Raw genomic sequence first — 27280 nt, 5'->3', positions numbered from 1 at the left:
CCATATTTGCAAAGTAACGGGCTGTCCGTTTAAGACTGAGATGTGGACTTGCTTCTCTGAAGGTAGTGAATCTACAGAATTTTTTTTAACAGTAGTTGGCTGAGTCAATAACTAAAACTAAGGCTGAGATGGACAGATAATTAGTCAACAAGGGAATCAAGGATTATTGGGAAAAGTCATGAGAATGGAGTTGAGGTTTATCAGATCAGCATGATGTCATTGAATAGCCAAAGCAGACTCGATGGGCTGATTAGCCCAATTCTGCTCTGTTGTCTTAGGGTTATTTAAGGTATTAAATGAAAACTTTGATGCTTTTAAGTCACTATTTAACTAACTAAAGCCTATCGATCATCTGCCAGGCACAAATCAGGACTGTGAGACAATACCCTCCGTTTGACAAGATGCATGCAGGTTCAGTGACATTCCAGAAGTTCACCACTATTCATGCTAAAGCAGTCCATTTTATTGGTATCCCATTCACCAATTTAAATATTCACGTCCTCCACCACTGATGGACAGTTGCAGCAGGATGCGACATACAAGGTGTACCACAGCAGCTCACTGAAGAGAGAGAGATAATGGGAACTGCAGATGCTGGAGAATCCAAGATAATAAAATGTGAGGCTGGATGAACACAGCAGGTCACTGAAGGCTGCCTTGTCAGCAGTTTTGAAATCTGTAACCACTATCATTGAGAAGGATAAGAATGATAGTTACATGAGAATGCCAACAAACTGCATGTTCTCCTAGAAGCCCCAAACCATCCTGAATACATACTAGCTGTTCTTGTTATTGTCACTGGATCAAAATCCTATAACTCCATCCCGAAGAGAGTTGTTGGTGAACCAACACCACATTGACTGCACCGGTTCAAGAAGGCAGTACACTCCCTTCCCATGAGCAGCAAGGGCTGGACATCAAATATTGGCCTGTATCTGGCAATAGGTTTATTCAAAGTCTTGGGGAGTTGTCACTAAGATTGTACAGGTGACAACATGATTTATAGAAACAACCGGATATTTAAAAAGGTGTATATGTGACAAATATCATGACGTTCAATATGTCTTGTGAATATTACATGTAGTTCAGTTATGTGGAAGTTTTGACAAGTTAGGCATAGGTGGTAATTGTAAAGCATGCAATAAAAGTCCCTCAAATATCAATGAGATAGAAATCAATTCACCTGATTTGCCATGTAAATTGAGGGGTAAACAATTAATTTATTATTATTATTATTATTATTGAAAATATGTGCATATTTCTACATTTCTGCATGGCATATATGATCTGCCATTTACTTTGCTTTGATTTTCTTTCAGCCTTGCAGTTGCTCAGACCCTTCCACACCGTACACTAAATCAACCTCAGCCTTACCCAGAGAATTACCAAACTCTGCCAAAGAATATCGGGCAACCTTCAGAAAGTTACCCTAGTACAAATCATAACCTACCAAGTGATTACAAGTATGCCCAGGACCGCGTAAGTCACTTAAAAATGTCGAATGAAGACCGAAAGGCCACGAAAGAGGGCACTGTATGGCAGCTGTATGAGTGGCAGCAGAGGCAGCAATTTAAACATGGCAGCCCAACTGCTCCGCTCTATCCCTCACATGCCACAGACTTTGACTCTGGCCTACCAAAATCTGCCTTTGATGTTCCTCGTTCGATCTCTGTCCCTCCGTCTCCCTCCGACATCCCGCCACCGGGTCCTCCAAAAGCCCTCTCACCCAGAAGACCCCACACTCCAGCAGAAAGAGTCACCGTCAAACCCTTGGAAACAAGGCCAGCTGAGATTATCTTATCAGGATCTCCGGGAAGAGCCCGTGGCACTTTGACAAAGGTAAATTCTGTGGTTTACATCATTTCAAAACAGACCAAGTACTTTTCCCATATATGCATTGATTAATAAAAGTATGCACTAATCCTGCGTATGATCCCCGAGTATATGCTGGGGTTAGCTAATCTCAAAAATAATCGATGTAGAAGCAAAGTTGGATTTGGAAAATCCGACCCTGATCATGGATCCTGGGTAGAAATTTCTCAGCTGTCAATGCCATAGGAAGATATGATTGAATGGGACGTTCATTTCTGTCTACGTTCTGGCGTCTGAAGCTTTCAAAAGCAAGATGTTGTCCGTTACGTAACCCAAACACCGTCCGAACTCAGCCAACTAATTTATCATTGGTGATATTCCTGCACTTTTTCCACTTCTGCACAAAAGTGGAATACTTGAGAAAACACTTAGAAGCTGAGTGAATTGGGAAAATTCACCAGTCTGCTTTTTCTGTCTACCTAGTTGGACAGGTTGTTAAGCGCAGAGGTACAAAATATCAGCCACAATGTTAGCAGTGCGTTTCTGTATTTTATTTTCTTCCTTTCTATTTTTTTTAAAAAAAGTCTCGTTGTGACATTTAGTTCCTGTATTTCAGTTGTTTCCAAAATGGGATGACTCCTTCTGAAAAATGGCTTTGCTGGGACCAGACACTTCTAAGACTTCAACTAACAGTCTATTCCTTAAGAGTTAGTCTATACTGTGAATATTAACAGGCTACTTTACAATGGGAGTGTCATAAACTCAGTTCTGATGCAGCATAAATTTAATTTAGGTCATTCATTGTTTAACCATAATGTGCAATCTAACTTCGTAATTTTGTCATTTATGGTATTCCTTTATATTTTGGCAGAGTTCGGCACACGTTGACAGACGCTCTATGCCTCCCATGGGTTACATGACACACACTGTCAGTGCCCCCAGCTTACATGGAAAGACCGTAAGTTCCATTATGAATGCGCATATTTACATATCTGTATTGCAAAATTGTTTAACTAGTGAATACTTTGCATCATCATTATTATACTGCTTCCTTGATCATCTTTCTGGTCTGAAGAGTAAATCCTGCATCTCTAAACTTCATCTGAGGATATTAAATAGCAAATTATATTCTCAATTAAATCTCCCAGTTAAGTGTACATAATTTGAGTAATCAAGGCTAACACTTAAAACAGTCAGTTGTGTTTAAAAACACTGCAGGGAATTACGTACTGTTACTCAATATGTTAGCATAATTGTGCCAAATAACTTGAACATGCAGTTAAGTTGTAGACAGCTAGTTACAGAGGATTAGTTATTTTCTGTTGCATTTGGAGATGGCCTTTTTTTTTCTTGCACGATTCCAAACCATTCAAAAGTTCATTATTTTCACAGTATGTGACTCAAAATTGAACTGTACTAGCCGCACTTGTTGCAGATACATTTACAAATACGATGACTCAAACGGGCTTTGTGTGGAACACTTGTTAATTCACTATTAAGTCCTCCACCTAGCTTTTCCTTATCCACTATATTGTGTCAAGGTCCACACCTAGCTCACTTAGCTTTTTTTCAGAAAGGTGACTGCTTTCTGTAAACTGAAGCATTCGTTACTGTGCTTTGTTTTCTCTTCAGAGAATGAGCAAAGTATTAAGTCTCACAATGGAAAATGTACATGTACTCAATAGGTGCATCAAAGCAATTTATAAATACGAAAGGGAATAATCAATGGTCAATTGTTATCTCACAGAATAACAGCACTCTTGTATGTGTACCTAAATTATTTTCATATAGCATTCCCTGTTTTATTGCAATTAATTTACACTAGTTCTATTAAAAATACTTGGAAAATTTTAATTTCCTGGCGAATTGTTCACTTACAAAGTTTGTTGACTTTGTGTAGTAAACTCTGAATGGGCAACCTTTTCAACAGCTCAATAAATTTATTACTCGCTGTGCTTAATTCTTCGGAGCCCGATTGAAACCAGCTGAGAAAAATCCATTCAGAGTTTGAGAAAATGGTGAAGTGTATAATGGTGAGTGAGGAGATTTGAGATTCGTAGATTAATTGTTCTTTTGGTAGTATAGGAGGAAATTGGAGGAAAGACACATTTCATCAAAGCTTTTGGTCTTGTGCTCATCTGGGCATTCACAAGAAATACCAATATAAAGGGCAACATCTTTTTATGAACTGTAAGAGAAGGTAATGCTGATTGGTTATCAACTGTGCCCTGATTGATAGAGGTGTTATCATGGCGAATGCACCAGTTAGATGATGACTGGCTATGACTACCAAGCTTTGTCGGTTCATTTAGATTGGTCAAGGCATTGCCCTGAAGAATGAAACAGAAAATGGCTGTCGCCTATTTTGTTACTTAATACATGTGCAATGTCTGTATAACTTTTTCTGCCTGCAAAGAAAAGGATATTAATAAATGTAACTTTCATGTATGTAAGTGGACTGCACTGTGAATCTGGCAATCTTGAATTGGTTGTCATTTCTGCCATACTTAGGATTATTTAGCAAATACCTAATCACGAATCCCATCATGTGTGGATACTGCTGTTTTAAGATAGTGCATTTGACTCCCACCAGCCTACCTTCACTCATCTGTATATGCATCAGGATTCCTACAGCTCCACACACTGTAAGATGGGTCTGTTGACAATCTCGTTAATAAGGTTTGGCCAATTTTCTTACTGTGCAAGCTTGATTCCTAAGTAGTGTAGCCCAACGCCATTCTGAGAGATAATGGCTGCCTTGATTAAATCATTTCTGACCGTGTACCATGTAAACTTATGAACTGGCATACACCTTCCTCTGGCACAGCAAAGTCCTTGGTCTACATCAGCGTCTGAAAAAATATTTCATTTTGACTAACTGGTGAAAATGCCAGTTTGATATTACTACAATGCAGTTGTAATAATATTGGCTTTTGTGCCTAATCGGATGCTGATGTCAAACCAAAAAAAAATGTTCAGCCTACCTCTCAAATGAGGAAAATGGGATGTGAAATTAAGCTTTGTATGATGCTATGTCTGTAGGCTGTATGCCCTGAATACTGGCTTGCCTTATGTCTATTCACAACAGGCAAGGCACTGATCATACCCGACCAGTTCATGCTCACAAAACTGTATCCAACATGTGATGTGATTTGCAACTGGATATTTACTAAATAATCATGAATGCTACAAATGTTGTTGACAACTAATTGTTATTTGATCTTACAGTGTAATGCACCTGCATGTGCTTGAACTTATACATATTTATACACATAAAAGTATTACTCACAGGCACAAACAATGACCATACGTTGTGCCTGTTTCACATCAACAAAATATGTGGAAGCTATTCTGTAGTTCATTCTTGAGTGCAATACATTGAACAAACTGCATAATCCTGCCGGGTTTAAATTTATGCAAAGCTTGGGAGCCATCATAACTTATCATCTACCTAGTATGTGGCCCGTGGCAACACACTCCCAGTCAGAGCCCACTTACCAACCAAACAATCCATATTTGCTCGTACGGTATAAGGTGTTCTTCTCCTTTCCAATGGTATTCTTGTGAATGTCCTGATAAGTACAAGATAAATAGCTGGGACAAAATGTCTTTCAGCAAGAATCCATTTAATTTATTGCTCAAACAGGACAAAATACTTAAAGAAAATTTAAAGTATAATGCTACTTAACCTGTTTCAGAAGGAAAAAGATGTTTTATAAATATCTTTTGGGGATTTCAGCATATTTTTTTTTGGATTAATGCCATTTAGATACAAAATGGAATCAAGTCAATCATCTTAAACGCTTCTGATGTGATATTGATTGTGATCATAGGTAGAGTGCCTCCGAGTTGGAGTAACATATTTGAATTGCTAATACCTCCCTTTATGACTAACTATTACCTGCAGCCAGAAGAACTAACTTTACTGCTCATCCGATTACGGAGACATCAATCCAAGCTGGCTAATGTTCGAAATCATACTTTTACCCAGTTACAACTAAACAGGCTGAGCCAATCCAACCATCAGGTCAGCTGCTGATTGGCTCAAAATGTCACTCGATGTGGCTGTTTGTCCCAGAATGCTTCATGAAGTTAGCTGTTGTATGCTTTTTGTGGCTGTACAATAATTTTTATTTTAAATGTTCACGTATACAAACCATAACCAGCAGATCCAGCTTCAGCCATTTATTCCCATTGCGTATCAAGCTAGATCATTACCCAAATGTCATTGGTAATGTGTATTGATCTTATTTTGCTCTGTATTTCCCACAAAACAAATTATGTCCTGCACATAGTTTTGCTAATGTTGCAACAGAGTATTTGACTGTACATGACTCTATAATGAGTTTATGGATTTTAGTTTCAAATTTGGACCTCTTCTGGCTCAACCAATAAAAGCAAGGACAGGAAAAACGGTATCAAGTTTCTGACCCTTAATTAATAGCCAGAGATTGACGCTGCAGGAGAAGAAAGGTTCAGTCTTTGCCAATGCATGTAGGTCTACAACTGTAAGCAAGCAATTAGATGAGGCGCCATGAGGCAGTCCATGCTCTCAGTACCATGTCCCAGTAGGAGTTTTTCCTTCTGAGGGGAAAAAAAATTGCAGCAGTTTGAGTGGATGGAAGCAGAAACCAAAATCAGATTTAGCATTGCTCTTTCTGAAATCAACAATCTGTTATCCATTATAAAGTTCCGGTGTTTGAACTTGGACACAAAGTGTCCTGCAGTTGGAGTTAGATGACTCTTTGTCAATTTAACAATATTAAGGGACTACAATCACAATTACCCTGTAAATAAATCGAATTTCACACATCCCAACTGTAAAACTTTTTTTCTGAGGATTTATAAAAATAAATATAATTTAACTGTTTACATTACATTTTATTCTGCTGGAATACTTGTTGGGAGAAGTGTCCACTGATTGACTGGAAAACAAATGGCAATGACCGTTTGATCACTTACTTCTCTCTAATATTTTATTGCCATATAGAAAAAAAGAAATTGCACTCAAATATTCTGTTCCCTGAAAGGTGATCCTATACTCTCTTATTAAGTAAAATACTGCAGCGTGGTTTCAAAACTGAGTTCCTGCCTGACTGCTCAGCACCTGTCCTGTGAATGTTGCTATGTGAACTGTTGAACTGTTACTTATATTATTGAAGAGCAGATTTTTTTAAAAAAGCCTTCTTTTATAACCTGCCATTTTAGCTATACTCAAATTTTTGGGGCAGAAGCTGATGAAAGTGTGCATAGCATTGATTTATGTGTGTGCAAGCTTGCTTGTGAATAGCTGAAATCCAGAGCTTTGAATTTTCAGCAATTTAAAAGCTTCTGTTTTATACATACATTTGGATTAAGTTTAATGACTCAGTCCTGTAACTATGTGGAAAATAAACCAAGACTGAGAAACTTTTCTATAAGAAACTGATCTGTTCAAAGTTCTGGAAGTGCATTATGCAGTGGATTCCTATTTTTCTATTGAGATATTTTGAGTTAAGGGGATAAAAAATATTTTGTGTATTTGATAAATTATTGATTGTAATTGTGCATCTTCATTTTCTCATCTACAATGTCAGGCTGATGACACATATATGCAACTAAAGAAGAACCTGGAGTACCTCGATCTAAAGGTTGGACCCACAATTATTGCCTCTTCTGTGCTGTCTGTTTCGCTGCTCTCTTATGACCATCTAGTCCTTTTTATCGCTAATCTGCTCTTCTGTATTTCATGCATTCTATCTCTCTCGGTTTCTCCCTATTACTGCCATTCAGTGAGTTGACCGAAAGTCATTTGTCTAAGAATGTGTATTTAGTATATGTTATCAATCTACCCATTATGTTTTAATAATCGTGTGCTAGTTTCAGGCTATGTAGTCCCATGATGTCATTAGTTTCCTGAGCATCTAAGTAATTCAAAACTACAAACAAATCATGTTTGTGGATCAGGTCCCTGTAACTCAGCACATCTGTTAACTTACAACCAATTCTAAGTCCACAATTTTCAACTATATCACAATTCTAACATAACCCCTGTCAAGTACTTGATAGCAAGCTGTTTCAAATTTGAACTAATTTTCTTAGATGTTTGCAGAAATTGATACTTTAATTATTCTAGCCATGCATGGAATATTCTTCCATATTTCCACAACTTAAATTCTATCAAAGCATTTTTGTTCCCAACTTAATGAGCTGTATTTAGAACTTAATTGAAATGACATTTGTTTAAGAGCAAGGTGTTCAATTTTCTACTTCTATGTTGGGAAAGTTTATAACATTCTAAAATGTTGCAAATTCCTATCTGTTCAGAAAACTCTTTGTTAAACTCCTTTCTGAGTTGTAATATTTTGGAACTTCTTTAGCCACGACCATGAAGCCCTGATTCCTTAGTCACATTCCAGATTCACCACTTGATCTCTAACTTAAAAATTACAACTAACTGATCCAAATGAATGACACATAATCAGAATTTGCAGCCATTTGAATATTTTACAGGAATGTTGCAAAATTGGATCAAATACAGCAGCAATTAAAATTTCTTCTTGTCATTGTACCGCTGAATGTTTGCTGTTAACTATCATGAAATTTTACTTGCCATTTAACAAAGCCTGTTCACACTTCACAGTCAATGGCCACTTAAATATCTGGTTGAAATATGGGTGAACTCTTTATTAACTAGCAAGCTGCTGGCTTTTGCATAATGAGGTAGTCCATGACTGGACAGCATTGGTAGATGTTCTGACTAATGGATTTAATTCCTCAGATTGGAACTCTTGCTTGTAACTCGGTATGTATTTTAATATTAAGCATCACTGATCCATTTACTTGTAAATTTAAGAGAGTCATTTTCCAAATTCACACTTCTAGAGTTCCTCATACTGAGATTATGCTTCAGTACATTAACTTCCTTTTGCACACAAACTAATGTTTATCACATCCAGGATTGCCTGGTAATCATTCTATACAAATGGACTTCACACAATGAAGATACACCTGAAACATTTTCCATCTCATTAAAACAACACCACGACTTGCCATTTGTCAAGAAAATTTAACATGAAAACAGGAGTGGATGCATAGCAACTTCAGCTCCTACCTGCACTAATCAATGTCCTCGTTCTGTTTTGTCAAACAGGCTCCCCAACCAAGATCCATGGGCACCAGTTGTGCCCATCCTTTGTCCGTGGTCATTGGGATCCAGCATATGCTACCCTATCATGGCATCTCTGTGTCAAACAGGCAGGGTGTTTTGGAAGCACAGGCTTGCATTGCAAAAGCTAGGGGGAGTAACTCTCAACAAAGTCCATGGAAACTGCCATCAGCTTGGGGGTACTAGCATAGTAAATCAATGGGATTGGCCGTAGTTAGATGTACACTAAATGTTCTTAGTTGGAGGTGTGTGTCATAGTGAGTGCTGTACGTGGTATAGGGTGAGAGTAAGGCTAATATGTTCAGGGAAACATACAGCTACCAATCGACTTGTGGTCACAGTCAGCTGGGGCAGTTCACTTGTGGGAATGGCCGCACTTGGCTGGTGCAGAAAACCAAGAAGAAAATGGGATTGGTGGTTGGGGTCAAAGGGGCCATTAATGCGGGATTGAGACTCAGCAAGTTAGTCTTCGGGAGTGAGGACCGTGGGCTGGGGCAAGGGTGGAAGACAATTGGGCAGGGAGGACAACAGTATCCGTACGTGGTGTCATGGTAAAGCTCGCCTGGGAAGAGAGTCATGTCAGATAGATATTTGACTACAGTCGAGAGTACTCTGGCTGCAAGGGGCTGTGGGTGGGAGTAGACAATGGGGAAACAATGAAGTATCACTGGGATTGGTCACTTGCTATGCCAGGGGCTGGGTGGGAAAGGTGTGCAGTTGGGTGGTTACTAGGGGAGCTGTGAAACTTTATGGAGCGGCTGTCAGAAACTTCAGGGGTGGAAACCACTAGCTGAGCAGCACTTGCTATCACCTTGCGTTGTGAATTTGAAAGTGTGCAGTGGGAACAAAAAAGGCTGTGCCCGCACCAAGTGGGCATGCCAATTAACTTAACTTTTCTTTTGGAAGGCAGCTGCAGCATTCACCAATTTTAGAACTTTTAAAGGAAAAGAACATTGCTATGCATGGTATGCGTCCGATTACACAGACTTGCAAGTCCCTATTCCCTGGCCATTCCAATGCATTGTTCCTTTTGTACATTGCACCTCCATGCTACAGAAACTGCCAGGCAACCCATTGACAGCTAGACTTTTGAACACAGGCCACAAAAGTATAGGAATGTTGTATGAAGCAGTTGTCAGGTATTAAGCTGATCCATTACCATGTACACACATTGATCCTCTTGCTTCCACACGATGTAGCGGGCCGTTTAGCCCAGGCGCCCATCCAAGGGATATCATCTGTGGGCATGAAATTTTTGTAAAGTACGAAATTATTCACCATCCAATGTCAGCTGTGCTATCAAAGTAAACTTGGTAGGTCACCTTCCTCCCCTTGCTCCTACTACATCTTAGTGGTGTCCCTGGTTCCACACCTGGGATTGAGGGAGCTTGTTTGCTAATGGAAACTGTTGGACCTGAACGTTTTGTTTGAGTGACCCCAGGGCACCTATGTTGCCAGAAGTCAGCGAACTCTCCTTAGTGTGAACTTCCAAGGGTTGGAGGGAGGGAGAATGGGAGGGTGGAGGTGCACAGTACATCAACCATGGGTGTTCCCCGAGAGGAGACTTTTGAGCGACTGTGTCATTTCCTTGTTTGGCTGGGAGCATCCTGGCACCACGCTGTCTCTCCTTGACAGGAAGGAACAATGATATTGCATACCAAGTGCCCTGTCTCCCTGTTGCCATACCGTTGATCCTGAGGGAACTAAACCTGCCCCTCTGTGGCAACTGGTTGCATAGCTTGCTGCATTGGGCAATGAGGGTCAGTGTGTTTCACACTGCTGTCTGCTGCCACTCTTCCTGCTTGTGCATGTGGATAAAGTTTCCGATTGTTGACAGCACAGGGTCCTCTCCTTCCTGGGACTGAGCAGGTGGCCTAATCTCCGGCAGAGCCCGTGGGGTGTTTTTTCCTCGGCCTGCTGCAGAGCTTTCAGGGTGAGCTTGTTTGTCAGACTGTACTCTCCTGTTTTCTAGGCATAATATTCCTAGTGAGGTGTCTGTAACTACCCTGATGGGGAATGCACGAGGTGGCTTTGATGCTTCTTCTGAGGCCTCGGTATATTTTTTCCTGCTAGGGAGTTGAGGAGGTGGCTCCTGGGAGAGTCATGGATTTCTCTCTGGAGTTCAATGATGCTGGGTGTACCTGAAAAATACGAGAGAAAATACATCATGGACAACATTTTACAAGTGGCATGAAATGAATGAGACTGACAGCAGGGTTGCTGTGACAGTTGTAGTGGAACAGAGAGTGGTACTTAGTTATTTAGCCATGTGTAAATGTCTTGGCATCCTCACAGAACTGCTCTTGCTCTTCTCCAGTGAAGAGCAGGACCCCCTTTTTGTAGGGAGTGAGGGGCCTGGAGCTGCGCCCCAATCACTTCTACAGGGCAAAGCCAGTCTGTATGGTTGTTTTCTCCTGGATTTAAAGAAAGGGAGGAATTGAGTGAGGAGCAATTGGAGGGCATGGCCAGTGCTGCTTCTGCTGTAGGTGAGTTATCCTGGGGTAATGCTTAGCCCTTGCAGAAACCAAGTTTTTTTTTATTTGTGTTGGGGTTGTTGTGGATGAGCACGGATGAAGGAAGATGTTGTGGACAGTAATGAGTGTAGCAAGCCTGAGCCTGATGGGAGGTGTGTGCAGTGGCAAAGAGAGGTGTTACATAATCCTAGCACAATGGAGAATATTATTGACCTTCTTATGGCATTGCTGGTCATGCCATACTATGGCATCAGCAGTGACTGAGCTGGTGACCACTGACCAAGCTGCCAGGATCTGGTGGCATGATCGGCTCTGCCTGTCACCTGGAAAGGGGCTGGAACTCCTTTTGCACCACCCCATTGACCAGGACCTCAGACTCCCTGTTGGAGAGTGGTGGTACCATCTCCTCCTCTCTGACATAAGAGGTTTCTGTCTGTCAATCAGCAGAGCAGGTCAGATTTTCAGTGCTCTTTCTACTGCACAGCATGCAAGGGATACTGTGATAATGGGAACTGCGGATGCTGGAGAATCCAAGATAATAAAATGTGAGGCTGGATGAACACAGCAGGCCCAGCAGCACCTCAGGAGCACAAAAGCTGACGTTTCGGGCCTAGACCCTTCTTCAGAGAGGGGGATGGGGTGGGGGTTCTGGAATAAATAGGGAGAGAGGGGGAGGCAAACCGAAGATGGAGAGAAAAGAAGATGGGGGGGAGGTAGGGAGGGGATAGGTCAGTCCAGGGAAGACGGACAGGTCAAGGAGGCGGGATGAGGTTAGTAGGTAGGAGATGGAGGTGCGGCTTGGGGTGGGAGGAAGGGATGGGTGAGAGGAAGAACAGGTTAGGGAGGCAGAGACAGGTTGGACTGGTTTTGGGATGCAGTGGGTGGAGGGGAAGAGCTGGGCTGGTTGTGTGGTGCAGTGGGGGGAGGGGACAAACTGGGCTGGTTTTGGGATGCGGTGGGGGAAGGGGAGATTTTGAAGCTGGTGAAATCCACATTGATACCATTGGGCTGCAGGGTTCCCAAGCGGAATATGAGTTGCTGTTCCTGCAACCTTCGGGTGGCGTCATTGTGGCACTGCAGGAGGCCCATGATGGACATGCCATCTAAAGAATGGGACGGGGAGTGGAAATGGTTTGCGACTGGGAGGTGCAGTTGTTTATTGCGAACCGAGCGGAGGTTTTCTGCAAAGCGGTCACCAAGCCTCCGCTTGGTTTCCCCAATGCAGAGGAAGCCACACCGGGTACAGTGGATGCAGTACACCACATTGGCAGATGTGCAGGTGAACCTCTGCTTAATATGGAAAGTCATCTCGGGGCCTGGGATAGGGGTGAGGGAGGTGGTGTGGGGGCAAGTGTAGCATTTCCTGCAGTTGCAGGGGATGGTGCCGGGTGTGGTGGGGTTGGAGGGCAGTGTGGAGCGAACAAGGGAGTCACGGAGAGAGTGGTCTCTCCGGAAAGCAGGCAAGGGTGGGGATGGAAAAATGTCTTGAGTGGTGGGGTCGGATTGTAGATGGCGGAAGTGTCGGAGGATGATGCGTTGTATCCGGAGGTTGGGGGTGTGGTACCGCATCATCCTCCGACACTTCCGCCATCTACAATCCGACCCCACCACCCAAGACATTTTTCCATCCCCACCCTTGTCTGCTTTCCGGAGAGACCACTCTCTCCGTGACTCCCTTGTTCGCTCCACACTGCCCTCCAACCCCACCACACCCGGCACCTTCCCCTGCAACTGCAGGAAATGCTACACTTGCCCCCACACCAGCTCTCTCACCCCTATTCCAGGCCCCGAGATGACTTTCCACATTAAGCAGAGGTTCACCTGCACATCTGCCAATGTGGTATATTGTATCCATTGTACCCGGTGTGGTTTCCTCTACATTGGGGAAACCAAGTGGAGGCTTGGGGACCGCTTTGCAGAACACCTCCACTCAGTTCGCAATAAACAACTGCACCTCCCAGTCGCAAACCATTTCCACTCCCCCTCCCATTCTTTAGATGACATGTCTATCATGGGCCTCCTGCAGTGCCACAATGATGCCACCCGAAGGATGCAGGAACAGCAACTCATATTCCGCTTGGGAACCCTGCAGCCTAATGGCATCAATGTGGACTTCACCAGCTTCAAAATCTCCCCTTCCCCCACCGCATCCCAAAACCAGCCCAGTTTGTCCCCACCCCCCACTGCACCACACAACCAGCCCAGCTCTTCCCCTCCACCCACTGCATCCCAAAACCAGTCCAACCTGTCTCTGCCTCCCTAACCTGTTCTTCCTCTCACCCATCCCTTCCTCTCACCCCAAGCCGCACCTCCATCTCCTACCTACTGACCTCATCCCACCTCCTTGACCTGTCCGTCTTCCCAGGACTGACCTATCCCCTCCCTACCTCCCCACCTATACTCTCCTCCCCACCTATCTTCTTTTCTCTCCATCTTCGGTCTGCCTCCCCCTCTCTCCCTATTTATTCTCGAACCCTCAGCCCATCCCCCTCTCTGATGAAGGGTCTAGGCCCGAAACGTCAGCTTTTGTGCTCCTGAGATGCTGCTGGGCCTGCTGTGTTCATCCAGCCTCACATTTTATTATTATGCAAGGGATGCTGGTCTTTTAGCTACCTGCTGAGTGGTGAGCCGTTCTGGCAATAGTGCATGTTAAAATTAGGTCAGTCGAACATGGGGACTGTGTAGGTAGTTAATGCACTTAGTTTGCTAAGATAGTGAGAGAATTTGTTGGGCCTCATGGCTTAAAAACCCTCCAAAGAAATTGGTGCAACTTGGACTTAGTCCAGAAAAAGCACGATTCAGCCCAAAATGTTTGCAGACTAATTACGTTGATCTACTGTGTCAAACCAGGTGATTCAGCCCAGTTGGTCTTTGCCAGTACATAAGTTCCATTGGGAGCCCTTCCCATTCCCCTTCATTCCAATCATAGCAACAGTTTTTTTTGCTATTAAATCTTTTCAGAGATCTGTTGCAAGGCAGCAAGTGTTTTTTCTCAATGGCTCTTGAGTGAAAAATTCACTTAGCTTACTGAACTTATCTAATCCAAAGAAACTTTGGAGGTGCTGCAGTTAGCTACAATGCCTTTAGTTAGTGAAGGTGAAAACAGCAATGGCAGCAGTTGATTACTTTGGAGTAGCTGTTGTTAGAAATTTGGGTCTACAAATGCTGAGTAGAACCAGTCACATAAGGCCAAATAGTCTACTGATCTCACTTGAAGCTCTTGGCCATTTCACAAGGCATTAGAAGGGAGACCATTACGCATGTATAGGAATTCATGTCTTCAGGACTAAAATGTCAAAAGAAAATTGACAAATTTCATTTTAAAAAAAAGACTTGTTCTATGAGTTGCTTATAATTCAGTTGAAGATAGGAAATGAAAGAGCAACTTGATTTTCCACACGTGTGTGTGGCTTTTGCTATGATATGCTTGACCATTGTTTTCTCTGCTTGTGCTTTGCTGCACAGTGCAAGTCAGATTGGTTTCTGGGCGTGTTAGTGTTTTTGAGTACTGCTTCATGAACGTGATTTGTGCATATTTTATTGCTGTTTGTGTTGTAATTTTTGTTGTGTATTCCCCACTTATAGTGATCCATGAGTACCACCATTCAGATTATTTTGCTGTAGAAAAAATGCCAACTTCTTTCAAATTTAGCATGTTTGTTGATAATTTTAACTAGTTAATAATTAACAATTACATTTCTGTTTAAGCATTTATCTGCCTTTAAAAAAGTATGGAAATGAGAACTTGAAACATACGCAGAAGGGAGAACGGGTGTCATTAAAATCACATTCCATCGACATGGAATTAACTTGTTAATTAATTTGATGTTTTAACCTTGTTAAATTGATAAACCTATAGCATTTCATACAAATCTGCACCAGGCTACAGAAATACTAGTCCCACTACTCCATGTGTCACAAGATAAAATAAAAATACTTTTCCCAGTTGCCAAGATGACCAATTACGGACCTAAATCCTGACAGATTAACAAAAAAAACCCATCAGCCAGGAGTTCTTAATGAGCATAATTATGGGTTTATTATCAGAAGGAAAGCTTATTGAATAAAGGTGTGATAATTAGGAAACGCAGTGGTACAGAACCATAAAAGCTCACGGGCTTCAGGAAAAAAAGGGACCAAGCAATTTTTCTTCAGTTATTGCCTTTCTGAAAAAAACAACTTTACTTTCATGAATAATCCATTGACCTAAAGGATAAAGCATGGCTTGTTCTGAAATCTGTGGCTTTGCTGCTCAGCAATGTGTAGTCAAGTCACTAAATATGCACGGTTGTCTCTGCCTTGCAAATGCAAAAATACAGTTTTGAGATGTTCTTTCAATCGCTCTTTCAAAAGAACAAATACGTTTCACTCTGAACTGAGTTTTTTTTCAGAATTAGGAGAGATCGACGAGGCAAGCCTCCCTCTAGTTCTGCTGATTCTTGGCCAACTTCCTTCCACCTGTTAAGCCAATTGTTGTTTAAAAACAGCCTCAGCTTGGTCTGCAACAAAGCAAAATGTTATCACTAGTTGTGTGATTTCTAGGGGCTCTAGCTTATATAAAAAGGTCAATATCAACAGCAAACTCTTAATGGCCTCTTCAAAATCAACCCACTTCAGGTATGTCCACAAAATTTCAAATAAAACCATTTCCCAAAATCCCTCAAAACTGGAGCCCTCCGAGGAATATTGAATATAAAGTATTTACAGTCATACATATATATAGCACGGAAACAGACTCTTTGGTCAAACTCATCCATGCTGAGCAGAACCTATATGAATCTAGTCCCATTTGCCAGCATTTGGCCCATAACCTTCTAAATCTTTCCTGTTCATAGACCCATCCAGATGTCTTTCAAATGTTGTAGAGAAACAGTGTTTTTATTAGTGATGTCAGAGTCAGTCCAGACAAGGCTCATTAGGCTAAAAGTGGGTATGCAGAGACTGTCTTGTGATGTGAGGGTGAGTAGGTTGTTTTGTACTCATTGGAATTTAGAAGAATGAAAGAAGATCTTATTGAAACATCTATTCTTAAAGGACTTGATACGGTAGATGCAGGAAGGTTGTTTCCCCTTGTGGGAGAATCTAAGACCAAAGGTCATAATCTCAGAATAAGAAAGGGGTTGCACATTTAAGACTACAATGAGGAGGAATTCCCTCTCTGATGGTGTGGAGGTTGAATCATTAAGAATATTCAAGACAGACAGATTTTAATTAGTTAGAGTACTAAGGGTTGTGGGAAAAGTCAGGAAAGTAGAATTGAGGATGATCAGATCAGCCATGGCTTCACTGAAAGGCAAAGCAGACTCAATAGGCTGGTAGCGTACTTCAGTTTCTATGTCTCATGGTAAGACAGTGTGATCCATTATGGAAAGATGTCTGAGTCCATTGTACTTTTCCTGCTTTTTGGAAAACCTATCTAATGACTACCATTCACCTGCTAATTCCCCATCCCTAACAACGTTTCCGTTTTCGATTACTTGTCCAATTTCCGATTGAACAACATTATCACCATTTCTTCCATCAACGTTTCAGCTGGATTATTGCAATCAAGTCATATCAGCTTGCAATTTTTTTAAAACAAAATGTTTTCCTCAAGTAGATTTTGCCTCTTGGCCAAGAACCTTAAATCTCTCCTCCTGTTATTCACCTTCTGTCGGATGTGTGCAATGTGTCTTTCCTTGTCTGTGCACTTGTGTGATATGCACTTTTCACTTGCGTGGTAGATGTATAGGATAGGAGATTTTTGTTTTAAGCTTTGTTTTCCTGAGTGTCCCGGAGCAACATCTCCTGAAAAATTCTTGCAATTTCACATTCCCATAGTTTTGTCTCAAGCTAGACCCACACTAACCCCCCCCCCCCCCCCCCCCCCCCCCGGTACATTTTGTTCGAACTCTGCAGCAATTTTGACAATAATCAAACAACAAAGTCTTGATATAGATTCCGAGTCGTACACAACCCTTTGGCCCAACTCATCTGTGCCGACCAGATATCCCAATCTGACCTTGTCCCATTTTACCAGCATTTGGCCCTTGTCCATCTAAACTCTTCCTTTTCATACACCAATCTAGATGCCTTTTTAATCGGAGGAATTGTACCAGCCTCCACCACTTCCTTTGGCAGCTCGTTCCAGACACGCACCACCGTCTGCAGAGGGCTCTCTTTAAATCTTTCCCATCTCACCATCTAGTTTTTGATTTCCCCCCGCACCCCCCCCCCCCTGTCCACAGGGGGAGAAAGACCTTGCCTATTCACCCTATCCATGCCCTTCATGATTTTATAAACTTTACAAAGTCCCCATCAGGCTCTGGTACTCCAGAGGATGGACGTCCCAGCCTGTTCGGCCTTTCCCTGTAACTCAACCCCTCTGGTCCCAGCAACATCCTTACAAATCTTTTCTGCACCCTCTCAAGTTTAACAGCATCCTCCCTATAGAAGAGTGGTAAGAACTGGTGCAGTTTTCCAAAAATGGCATCACCAGTGTCTTGTACAGCCACAATATGATGCCGACTCCTATACCCCATGCTCTGATCATTGAAGGCAAACATGCCAAATGCTTCCTTCACCCTCCGTCCACCTGTGACTCCACTTGCATGGAGCTACGCACCTGCACCTCTAAGTCTTTTTGGTTGGCAACATCCTCCAGAGCCCCACCATTAAGTGGAGAAAGTCCTGCCTTGCTTTGCCTTACCAAAATGCCACACCTCACATTTATCTAAATTAAATTCCATCTGTCACTCCTCAGCCCATTGACCCGCTTGATCGAGGCCTTGTCGTACTCTGAGATAATCTTCTGCACTGTGCACTACACCGTGTTTTGGTGTCATCCGCAAACTTACTAACAATGTGTCCTATATTTGCATCAAAATCACCTGTATAAATGATGGAACGCAGTGGACCCAGCACCAGTCCTTGTGGCACAGTGCTGGTCACAGGCCTCCAATCTGCAAAACAACACCCCACCACCACCCTCTGTCTCTTAACTTCAGGCCAATTTTGTATCCAGTTGGCTTAGCCCCCACCACCCCCCCCCCCCCCCCCCCCCCCCCCCCCGCCATGTGATCCATCTTACGAACCAGTCTACCATGTGGAAACTTGTCCGTAGCTTTACGTATTACAAATTCCTTCCCAAGATTTAGACCACTGTTGTGCAAAGTCATTTCACGCAGCACTCCCACTGCCAAGTTACTCCTACCCCATCAGTTTATTTTGACATGAGCATTTCAAGGGATGAAAGAACAGTGTGCAACACTCAGTCATCCAATTTAAATTCTTGATTTCTCTCGATGCAATGGCAACTTCCTCCTGTACAAAATGTTAGAAACAAATTCCTCAAAGTGTTGGTAATTGTACTTCCAGTTTTCTTTATTTTTCCTGAAAGCTCCTAATTCTTGGTAGAAAATGATTACAACAATCAGATCTCATGCAGTTCATGTGGTCATTTGTTATGCATAAATATTAGCTAACTGTTCAACATTGGACAACGTCCTAGTTAAGCCAAAATCTATCTTGCTCCCCACACTTTGTGGAAGGGGGTTCTGTACAGTAAATGGCTACAAGGTTATGGTTTTATTTTAGCCAACTGCATTAGCTAAACTGTCAAATCCCTTCTAAGTTTTGAAAGCCTTGAACAAATCTCTGTCCTGAATTGGAGCGATCCTAGTTCTTGGATTTAAGCGAAGCATTCCACTTGAACTTGCTCTGTGCTTTCTCCAAGACCTTGATGTCTTTTGTTTTACACTGTGGTGCCCTGCATCAAGCACAAGTCTCCAGTTGAGGTCTAACCAGTGTGTTAGAAAAGCTAAGCACAACTTTGTACTCCATACATCAACTTAACAAAGTTGAGCCAATCAAGTACATCTTTAACAACTATCATTTTTTCTTGCTATCTCCTAACGCTTCTGAGGTAGATTATGTTGCCTCTTCACAGTTCTGAAGTAAAAAGCACATGCTATTTTTCCCCCATTCAGTGCTGCAATTATTTTGTTACTAAAGTCAATCTGATTTTATATATCAGATGTGCACTCCTTGGCAGCCCTACGTACTCAGTTTATGTATTCAATTTCTGCTTTTGGAATTATCTAGTCGAAAACTTGTTCAGAGGAGAGAATGTTGAAACGCGGGGCGAGGTGGCAGTTTTAGCTGGACGGTGAGAAATAGGTTCAGTATCTTTCACTTTGGCACATTGAATTTATTGAAGACCACTTTCAAGTCAGTGAAATTTCAGCAGTACACTGTGATTTATCAGTGCAACTTTAATTTTAAAATTGATGTTTTTCTAGAATTTTTGCTTATATTGACTCAGAGAAAATTGACTTTTGTTATGATTTTGAAATAAATTTATATATTACCCAGCAAAAAGGTTCAGTAAAACATGTTTAAACCCGGACGCTGGAAATGAGTTGTTCCAATTGCTTGGGCTAGTACGCGTGACTACCAGTGGTATTATAGGAGATCCTTTGGAACAAGCAATCCAGCTTTTTGGAGTTTTGCTTTCCTATTCTGACTGAGAATGTGTGTTCCAGATCAACAATAATACGGGATGGTAAATTCTGGCAACCATATCCTCGTGGTCATGTTCTGTGGACGAGAGCTACCCTCTAGTGGCAGAGTCTGTTACAGCATTGTAACAGTTCATGCGCAGGTTTGGCAGAAGTCCCAACAATAATAATGCCTTGTCTTTATAAAATACCTTAGCATGACAAAATGTCTCAAAGTGCTTAGCACAAACCATTTACTTTTGAATGCCTCGACTCCTGTTAATTAAGCAAATGAAACAACCATTCTGAACTAGTGGTGAGACGAATGACTGGTTTTATCGATATGTTTGGCTGATGCAAGTGAAAGCACATGGAGGCTCTCAGCTATTTGAAGGTGACTTTAAAATTATTACAAATATTAGCAGGATGTTGGTGATAGAAGTTCATTTATGACCTGCTGGAGGGCAGTTGATGAATCTTAGGAGGACTATTTATGGAATGGTATGATACATTCATCATAGTTTGAAGCATTGTTTGAAATTGTGACATTTCACTTTGGTGACTTTATATGATTCTAAGGAAGCAGTTGCCAATATTGTAATGAAATGTATTCCTCTTCTGTTTGGAACAGATGAAATCTAATATACCTTTGATCAACATGGTACACAGAATGGTAACGAAAGTCACACCAAGGTTTCGACCCAATTTTCAAGTAAGGCTGCTTGTTTCAGCTGAAATTTAGAGGGGAAAAAACAAGTTCATGTGGCTATTCCATCAGCAGCTTGCTTTCCACCATGGTTTTCTATGCAGTGTTTAGAATTCAGTGTGTTCCCTTTCTCACTGATTTCGTCTATGCTGTCATTTCTGTGAACTAAAATATTGATTTCAAAGCTTGATCTTCCATTGCAGACTGCAAGGCTGGATTTATTTTGAACTTTTCAAGATTTTATAAAACTAACTGTGTTCATGTGTATCTTGCGTGAGTGTGTGTTTTGATTTCATTAAAGGGGCACTATATATTGAAATAATTTTGCTCAGCCTTTTGCTTCTAAGTAAATGTAAGCTCCTGCAATGTTGTATTTCAATGCAATTTATCTCGTGACATCCAAAAGAACTGGGAAGTTTAGACACATGCAAGTTTGTGCACATGCTTGCACATAACATGTGCATCCATCCACACCTTGTGATAACCACATTTTTCTTAAAGATATTGCCCCTTTAAGGAAGGCAATATAAGCAACATAAAGCATGTTTGTGGCAGCGAAGTTCAGTATTTTATTGTGTGCCATAACTTTCAATTTTTCTGTGAGCAACATTACTCGTGATAGTTTAGCACGAAGGTGCGGTTGATGTACAATTGATTAAAACCAAAAAGCTTTGTCCTTATTTGTTGCAGTCAATTTATATTGACCAACTTGGAAAATTCAGGATGCCTTGCACAGATGTTACTGAAGCTGAGTTGATTTAAGTCTTTTTTGTGGATTGTTAAAAAATAATCTGAAGATAGGGTTAAAATTATTTCTTATCCAGACAAAATAAATGTTACCCGAGGAGGAATGTTATCAGTTTATTGTAGCACAATTCGAAGAACAGATGTTTGTAAAGTAATACCTTGCTCTGCAAATTGCCAGCCAGAATACACACCCTTTACCTTCTCTTCAAGTTGCAAACAGTCATGTGTTAATTGTTTAGAATTTTGAAGTGTTTGATGTAAAGGAAAGACTCTGGATCTATAGTTGCCTTGTATTTATCAAAGATACTGTGCTTAACCACCAACATTTGTGTAGATCTTCATCCTTAAATGTTTACATTAGAATGACCACCATGTGAGAAATACATTTGCTTTTTCTCAACCTTTCACCACCTTGGCAATTTTCTTTCCTCCTGAAGGATTTCGGTCAAGTGGGGCTAAAATTTAATTCAGACTGTTGGTATCTTGCCATTCTTCATTTAATCCACCTAAACAGTACATAGAACTGGGCCATTATGACTGGATTTCTCCATTGTTTCTCCTTCTGCAATCTTAACAGTAGTGTTAACGGGTTTACATCACTAGTGGTCATTTCTTTGTTCATGATGGTGTTGGGCAGCTCATCTAATGATGAGGGTGTGACATCATTCTGAGCCATAACTTGGACGTGCACTTTTCAAGCAAGGGTCACTGGAAAATAATCAACAGGAGTGGAAGCCCATAGGTATCATCACCAAATGGTGCTGCAAGGGGGGGAATAAATCTGTCACTGATACCTCCACTAACCTCCTGAATCATCATTTCAAACATTAGTATATGGTACAAAAGTGCTAGTAAAAATGTTGAGGAAGTACTACTTCTCATCTTTCACACTGTGATCACCAGGTTACCAATTTGTGAGGTTTATTTGATCTTGAGATTTTGCTGGCCATTTCCTTAAGCTGTCACTTGTTTTGTAATTCTTCAGTTGGTCCATCCTTACCTACCTTTGGTTTTCACTAGACGCATTTCATGACAAAACTAAGTTGTTGAATGTTCAGTTGTAGTTTTAGGAAAGACTTTGTGTTTTAATTCTTTCTGCAGTACAAGCTTTTGCTTTGGGGGCGAATCCGAAGCTGGTTGGATAGAATTTTATAGCTTTCTGCTGCCTGCTTTCATCCTATTTTTTTTATACCAGGTGACGGGACAAGAGCCAGTCAGACGTGTTCTGCAACCAGTTAAAATTGCTGAAAGCAATGCTGATGTAAGTCACTAATATTTTCTTTTTCTCTACTTTTCACCTGCAGCTACTATTTAAGAATTCCTTAAAGCTGGAACTGTACAGTACTCTTGTGAAATTTGGTTCTCAGCAATGAGTGTTGGCAAGCTATTTGGCTGTGAACAGTTCACTATCTGACCCCATCATCTCCAGAATTCCCTCCACAATGTCCTCTGTTAGGAATGCTGGCTGATTGACCATGCGTTTTTGTTGGCCTGGGATAAGAACTGCCATTAAAGCTGAGGTCAACAAAAATGCTGCGATTAAACCTAAATTATCCATGTTTACATGTTTTAATATCTTCATCTATAATACATCTATTGACTGGTGCATCATGAAACTTGAATCAAATGGAATTATAGTTAAACATGCCTCATTCCCTTATCATACTTAGGCTATCGTGTAGCCAGAACATTTTTGACTGAGATTATCAATATTTTAAAACAAAAGTAATAAAATATAGTTTTGCTTGGAGAACTACGTGACTGGGGTTATAAATAATTTTACAGCTGAAAGGTTTTCTCCTTGTGAACTTGTCGATGCCTCAATTATTGACTTTCCATCTCTGATTTCTCCAGTTGCTACATACGCAGTCACAACTGAATTATCATTGGGAGACAGCAAGCATAGATCATGCTTTGCCACCTCCAGAAGATTTCCAGGCAGTTATTGTGCCACAAATATTGATGCAGCTGTAATATCAGAAGGAGCTGTTTGTGGTAGTGATAACCAATATACCAGAAATTCAATTGTAGTTATTTTCATTTTCGAGATCCTAATTCTACTTGCATCACATTACATTTTTAACATCCTTCTATTTTCCATTCTTCCTCAATTTTTTATTTGATTGTTCTTTTCAGTAAATAGCATATAACTTGATTCATTTTGCCTATTCTCACTACTTTGTTAATTTCTCAGCTTGTTTTTGTTTTTCCCTTTGTTTTCCAGTAATATTTTGATGTGTTTTCAAATGAGAGTTTACTAGAGAGAAAAAAAAGTGGGACAAAGGGATAAAAGAGAGTACAGGACATTTACGTTTAAAGTTGGAATTTTTTTTAAGTGGTTGCTTTTCTTTTAACATCAGCTAAAAGCTCAGATATCGGATGGCTATGTCCAAGCATGTGTCAATCTATGTCATATTTCTCAAGTCTTGAAATACGGAAGAGAGTATAGAGTGAAAATACTCAGTGATGGTCTCTGGATCACAACAATTCCTGGACATGTAACCTCATTTAAAGTGTTGATAAAGTGGATGTCCCTTTCTCATGTATTTGCTGATTTTTGCTGAAATTCATTTTTGCTTCACCTGGTCAGATAGATACTGGTGGTTGCAGCAACCTGTGGTCATGTTGAAATTTTTGAATAGCATACAGTATATTTTGCAGGGGAAACCAGCACAGGCATTTGGAAAGGATAATGGAAGAATCACTTGCAAGTGAGCTCAGACCAGCTTTGTGTTTAAGGTGATGGTCGATCAGGTAGCAACTGCTGTAGCAATTCACGTTAGGTGCAGTAATATATATTGCTTGTCAGATTAGTAGTGATAGAATCTCGCTTTGTTTTGGCAGTGTTAGTGACCAAGTTGCATTGTGTACATTTTCATTGCTGTTTGATAAATATTCATTCTTTCTGCCTCTAGGCTAAACTGAGCAGACTTTGTGAACGCGACAAATGTCTCCAAGATCTGGAAGCCAAAGTTCGGCAACTGAAAGCCGATAAGGTATGTTGCAAAGAGCAACAGGAAAAAAGTGAGCTATGTACATCAGAATGGAAGAGAAAGGAGCAGGAGTAGACCTGCTATCACTCAATAAGCTTATGGTTGAACTTCTCCACCACCTTTCTTGTCCTATCCCCCTATCTCTTAAATCCTTAGGTGCCCAGTTAATTGCTTTCCACTTTAAATAGACTTACAGACTGAGCATTTTTACAGTTCTCTGGGAATTGAGATTTCCAAAGCTTTCAATTTAAAGAAATGTCTCCTATGTCTTAGACAAAACAAAACTGACATTTTTGTCCTGAGACCTTCATCTCTGAGTATTATATTCTTCAGCCTACAAAACCCACCTCTTGGTATTGACCTAATCAAGGCTTCTCAGAACCTTTGTTTCAATAAATTCCCCTCTCAGCTTCCTAAACTCCAAAAGACCAATTCTGATAAATCTCATTTTGAAAAAACCCTGAAAAACTGCAGATGCTGAAAATCAGAAACAAAAGCAGAAATTGCTGGAATATCTCAGATCTGTCAGCATCAGTGGAGAGAACTGAGTTAGTATTTTGGGTGCAGTCTGGTTCTGAAAAAGGGTCACTGGACCTGAAATGTTAACTGATGTTTCTTCGCAGTTGCTGCGAGACTTGCTGAGATTTTCTAGCAACTTCTGTTTCGTTTCTGATGAATCTCAACCCAGCTCAAAATTCTTATTGCAAGAAAATAGCTTGGTAATAAAATTCCAAATGCATAGCAGGTTGATCAAAATACATTCATGTCCCGTTTATTTCTGTTTAGCTTTGTTAGTCAGTGGCAAACATGATGTACTCTCTAATTTCCCTTACAGGAAAGACTCAATGCAGACAAATTAATTTTAATACTTGTAGCGGTAGGTTTGTGGCACTATTTGGAACTACTTGGAAAAATAAAAGTGCAATCATTTTGTTTGGTTTTCTTCTACTTAAAACAGTAAAAGTTAAAATTCTTCTGATGAAAAGCAGTGATTCATTTGAAGTTCTAATTATTAACTGCCCTAGTGTAATCTGTCATTATATATAAGCAAAAATAGAATGGCCAACAGTTTGGTTGTGAAGAGCTCCCTGTCCAAGTTGGTTTGTTGATTGTCCACATACACGGATTCCAATAGGCTAAGTAGTGAGGAGTATCAAGGATAATTTGAATGGAATCTGGAAATTTCCTAGTTTACCTACCTCGACCATATTCTGTGATTTAGTCAATCAATGATTAAGATATTAGCACAATACATACTTATAATACCATCCAGTCGGAAATGATGAAGATGGAACAATGGTTCTGAAAACCTTTTGCCTGTGTTGCGAACATCTGAGAGAATTCAATAGTGAGCGAGTTGACATGTGAATGGAAATACTGTTGGACTACTCTTCCCAAAGCCTGGACACGTGATCCAGAAGTAAGAATAATCTCAAGATGGTGGTCAATGAATTTCAATTCAGTTAATTCAGTTATGGTTTAGAAGGGGTGGACGCTAGGAAGTTGTTTCCGTTAGGTGGGGAGACTAGGACCCGTGGGCACAGCCTTAAAATTAGAGGGGGTAAATTTAAAACTGAAATGAGACGACATTTCTTCAGCCAGAGAGTGGTGGGCTTGTGAAATTCGTTGCCGCGGAGTGCAGTGGAGGCCGGGACGTTGGATGCCTTCAAGGCAGAGATCGACAAATTCTTGATCTCAAAAGGAATCAGGGGTCCGGGGGGAGTGCAGGGAAGTGGTGTTGAAATGCCCATCAGCCATGACTTAAATGGCAGAGTGGACTTGATGGGCCGAATGGCCTTACTTCCACTCCTATGTCTTATGGTCTAATTCACTGAATCTGTGACCAAAAGTAATTACCAGTAATGGTGACCATGAAACTGCCAGCACTAATCCTTTCTTCGCTTCTGCAGAAAGTGATACTTTGTTTTTAATTCATTCATGGAATGAGGGTGACACAGCATGAATTGCCCATCCCTAACTACCTAGAGGGCAGTTGAGAGTCAGCCTCATTTGCTGAGGGTCTGGACTCTCACTCAGGCCAGACCAGGTAGGAATGGCAGTTTCCCTCCCTAAGGGACATTAGTGAAGTAGATGGGCTTTTCCAAAAATCGACAATGGAATTCTGTCATCTTAATTCTGGATATTTATTGAAATAAAATTCCATTACTTTTGGCAGGATTTGAACCTGGGTCCCCAGAACATTTTAAGAGTCCAGCAATAATATTCCCAGGTCGTTGTCTCCCCTTATTTGGATACCAGACGAAGACTGAACTGGACTTCAAATAAACAGCACTGATTTGATGTGATATGTTTACTTGCTTCAAGGAGGATAGAACCAAAGAAACATAACATAATGTTCACAGTTCAGCTGAGAAGACTGATAGTAAATTGCTAAGTTTTATAGTGGTTTTGGAGTGCATAATCCAAGTAACTGAAACTGATGTCTGTAGAGGATAAGAGACACTTGTATAACTAATAGATGTTTAGTCACAAACCCATTCTAGTTCAGCACAGGAGCCAAAACTTCACCCAGGAACCCACCAGTGTATGGGGATGGACTAGGAATTTCTGGTGCCTTTCATCCACTTAATCCATAGCAGAAGAATTATTTTAACAAAAGGACAACTTCAGCTGGATTTGAGACTTAATTTGGCGTCTGCTTCAGTTTTTGCTGAGTTGGGTGGATTCAAATTATGTGCTAGTATTTTAACAGTTGCTTACTTAAACATTGTTTGAAGTTTTTCAATTTTTAATCTGTTTGATTATAGAGAACTGAAGGAAGGGTAAAGCCGCATCTGTTTACAACCAAGTCATGTCTGATATAACTTCTACCATGCTCAGTTAGCCTTCTGCATCCAGTCACACCCCACACTCATTTTGGCTGTTAGTCTAGACCTGAGCATGCAACCTCCATTTCTCTCCTC

At 41.0% G+C, this 27280-nt stretch overlaps 1 protein-coding gene across 11 annotated transcripts in view; it reads left to right on the top strand.

The window, feature by feature from the left end:
• The window catches only part of plekha7b (pleckstrin homology domain containing, family A member 7b), a 442105-nt gene that overhangs the window by 354292 nt on the left and 60533 nt on the right, over positions 1 to 27280 (top strand). For 7 of the 11 annotated variants that reach the window (XM_048545394.2, XM_059652058.1, XM_059652059.1 and 4 more), the window contains 7 exons: positions 1320 to 1839; positions 2684 to 2770; positions 5720 to 5839; positions 7389 to 7442; positions 20542 to 20622; positions 22559 to 22624; positions 24279 to 24359. In XM_048545394.2, coding sequence (XP_048401351.2) covers positions 1320 to 1839; positions 2684 to 2770; positions 5720 to 5839; positions 7389 to 7442; positions 20542 to 20622; positions 22559 to 22624; positions 24279 to 24359 — 1009 coding nt within the window. The remainder of the gene's footprint in view (positions 1 to 1319; positions 1840 to 2683; positions 2771 to 5719; positions 5840 to 7388; positions 7443 to 20541; positions 20623 to 22558; positions 22625 to 24278; positions 24360 to 27280) is intronic. The other 4 variants (XM_048545398.2, XM_048545397.2, XM_059652060.1 and 1 more) reach the window with 3 other exon arrangements.

The sequence above is a fragment of the Stegostoma tigrinum genome, chromosome 17, assembly GCF_030684315.1.
Source record: "Stegostoma tigrinum isolate sSteTig4 chromosome 17, sSteTig4.hap1, whole genome shotgun sequence".
Lineage (NCBI taxonomy): Eukaryota > Metazoa > Chordata > Chondrichthyes > Orectolobiformes > Stegostomatidae > Stegostoma > Stegostoma tigrinum.
The sequence above is the reverse complement of the archived record's forward strand: the minus strand, read 5'-3'. Positions and strand labels throughout refer to the sequence as shown.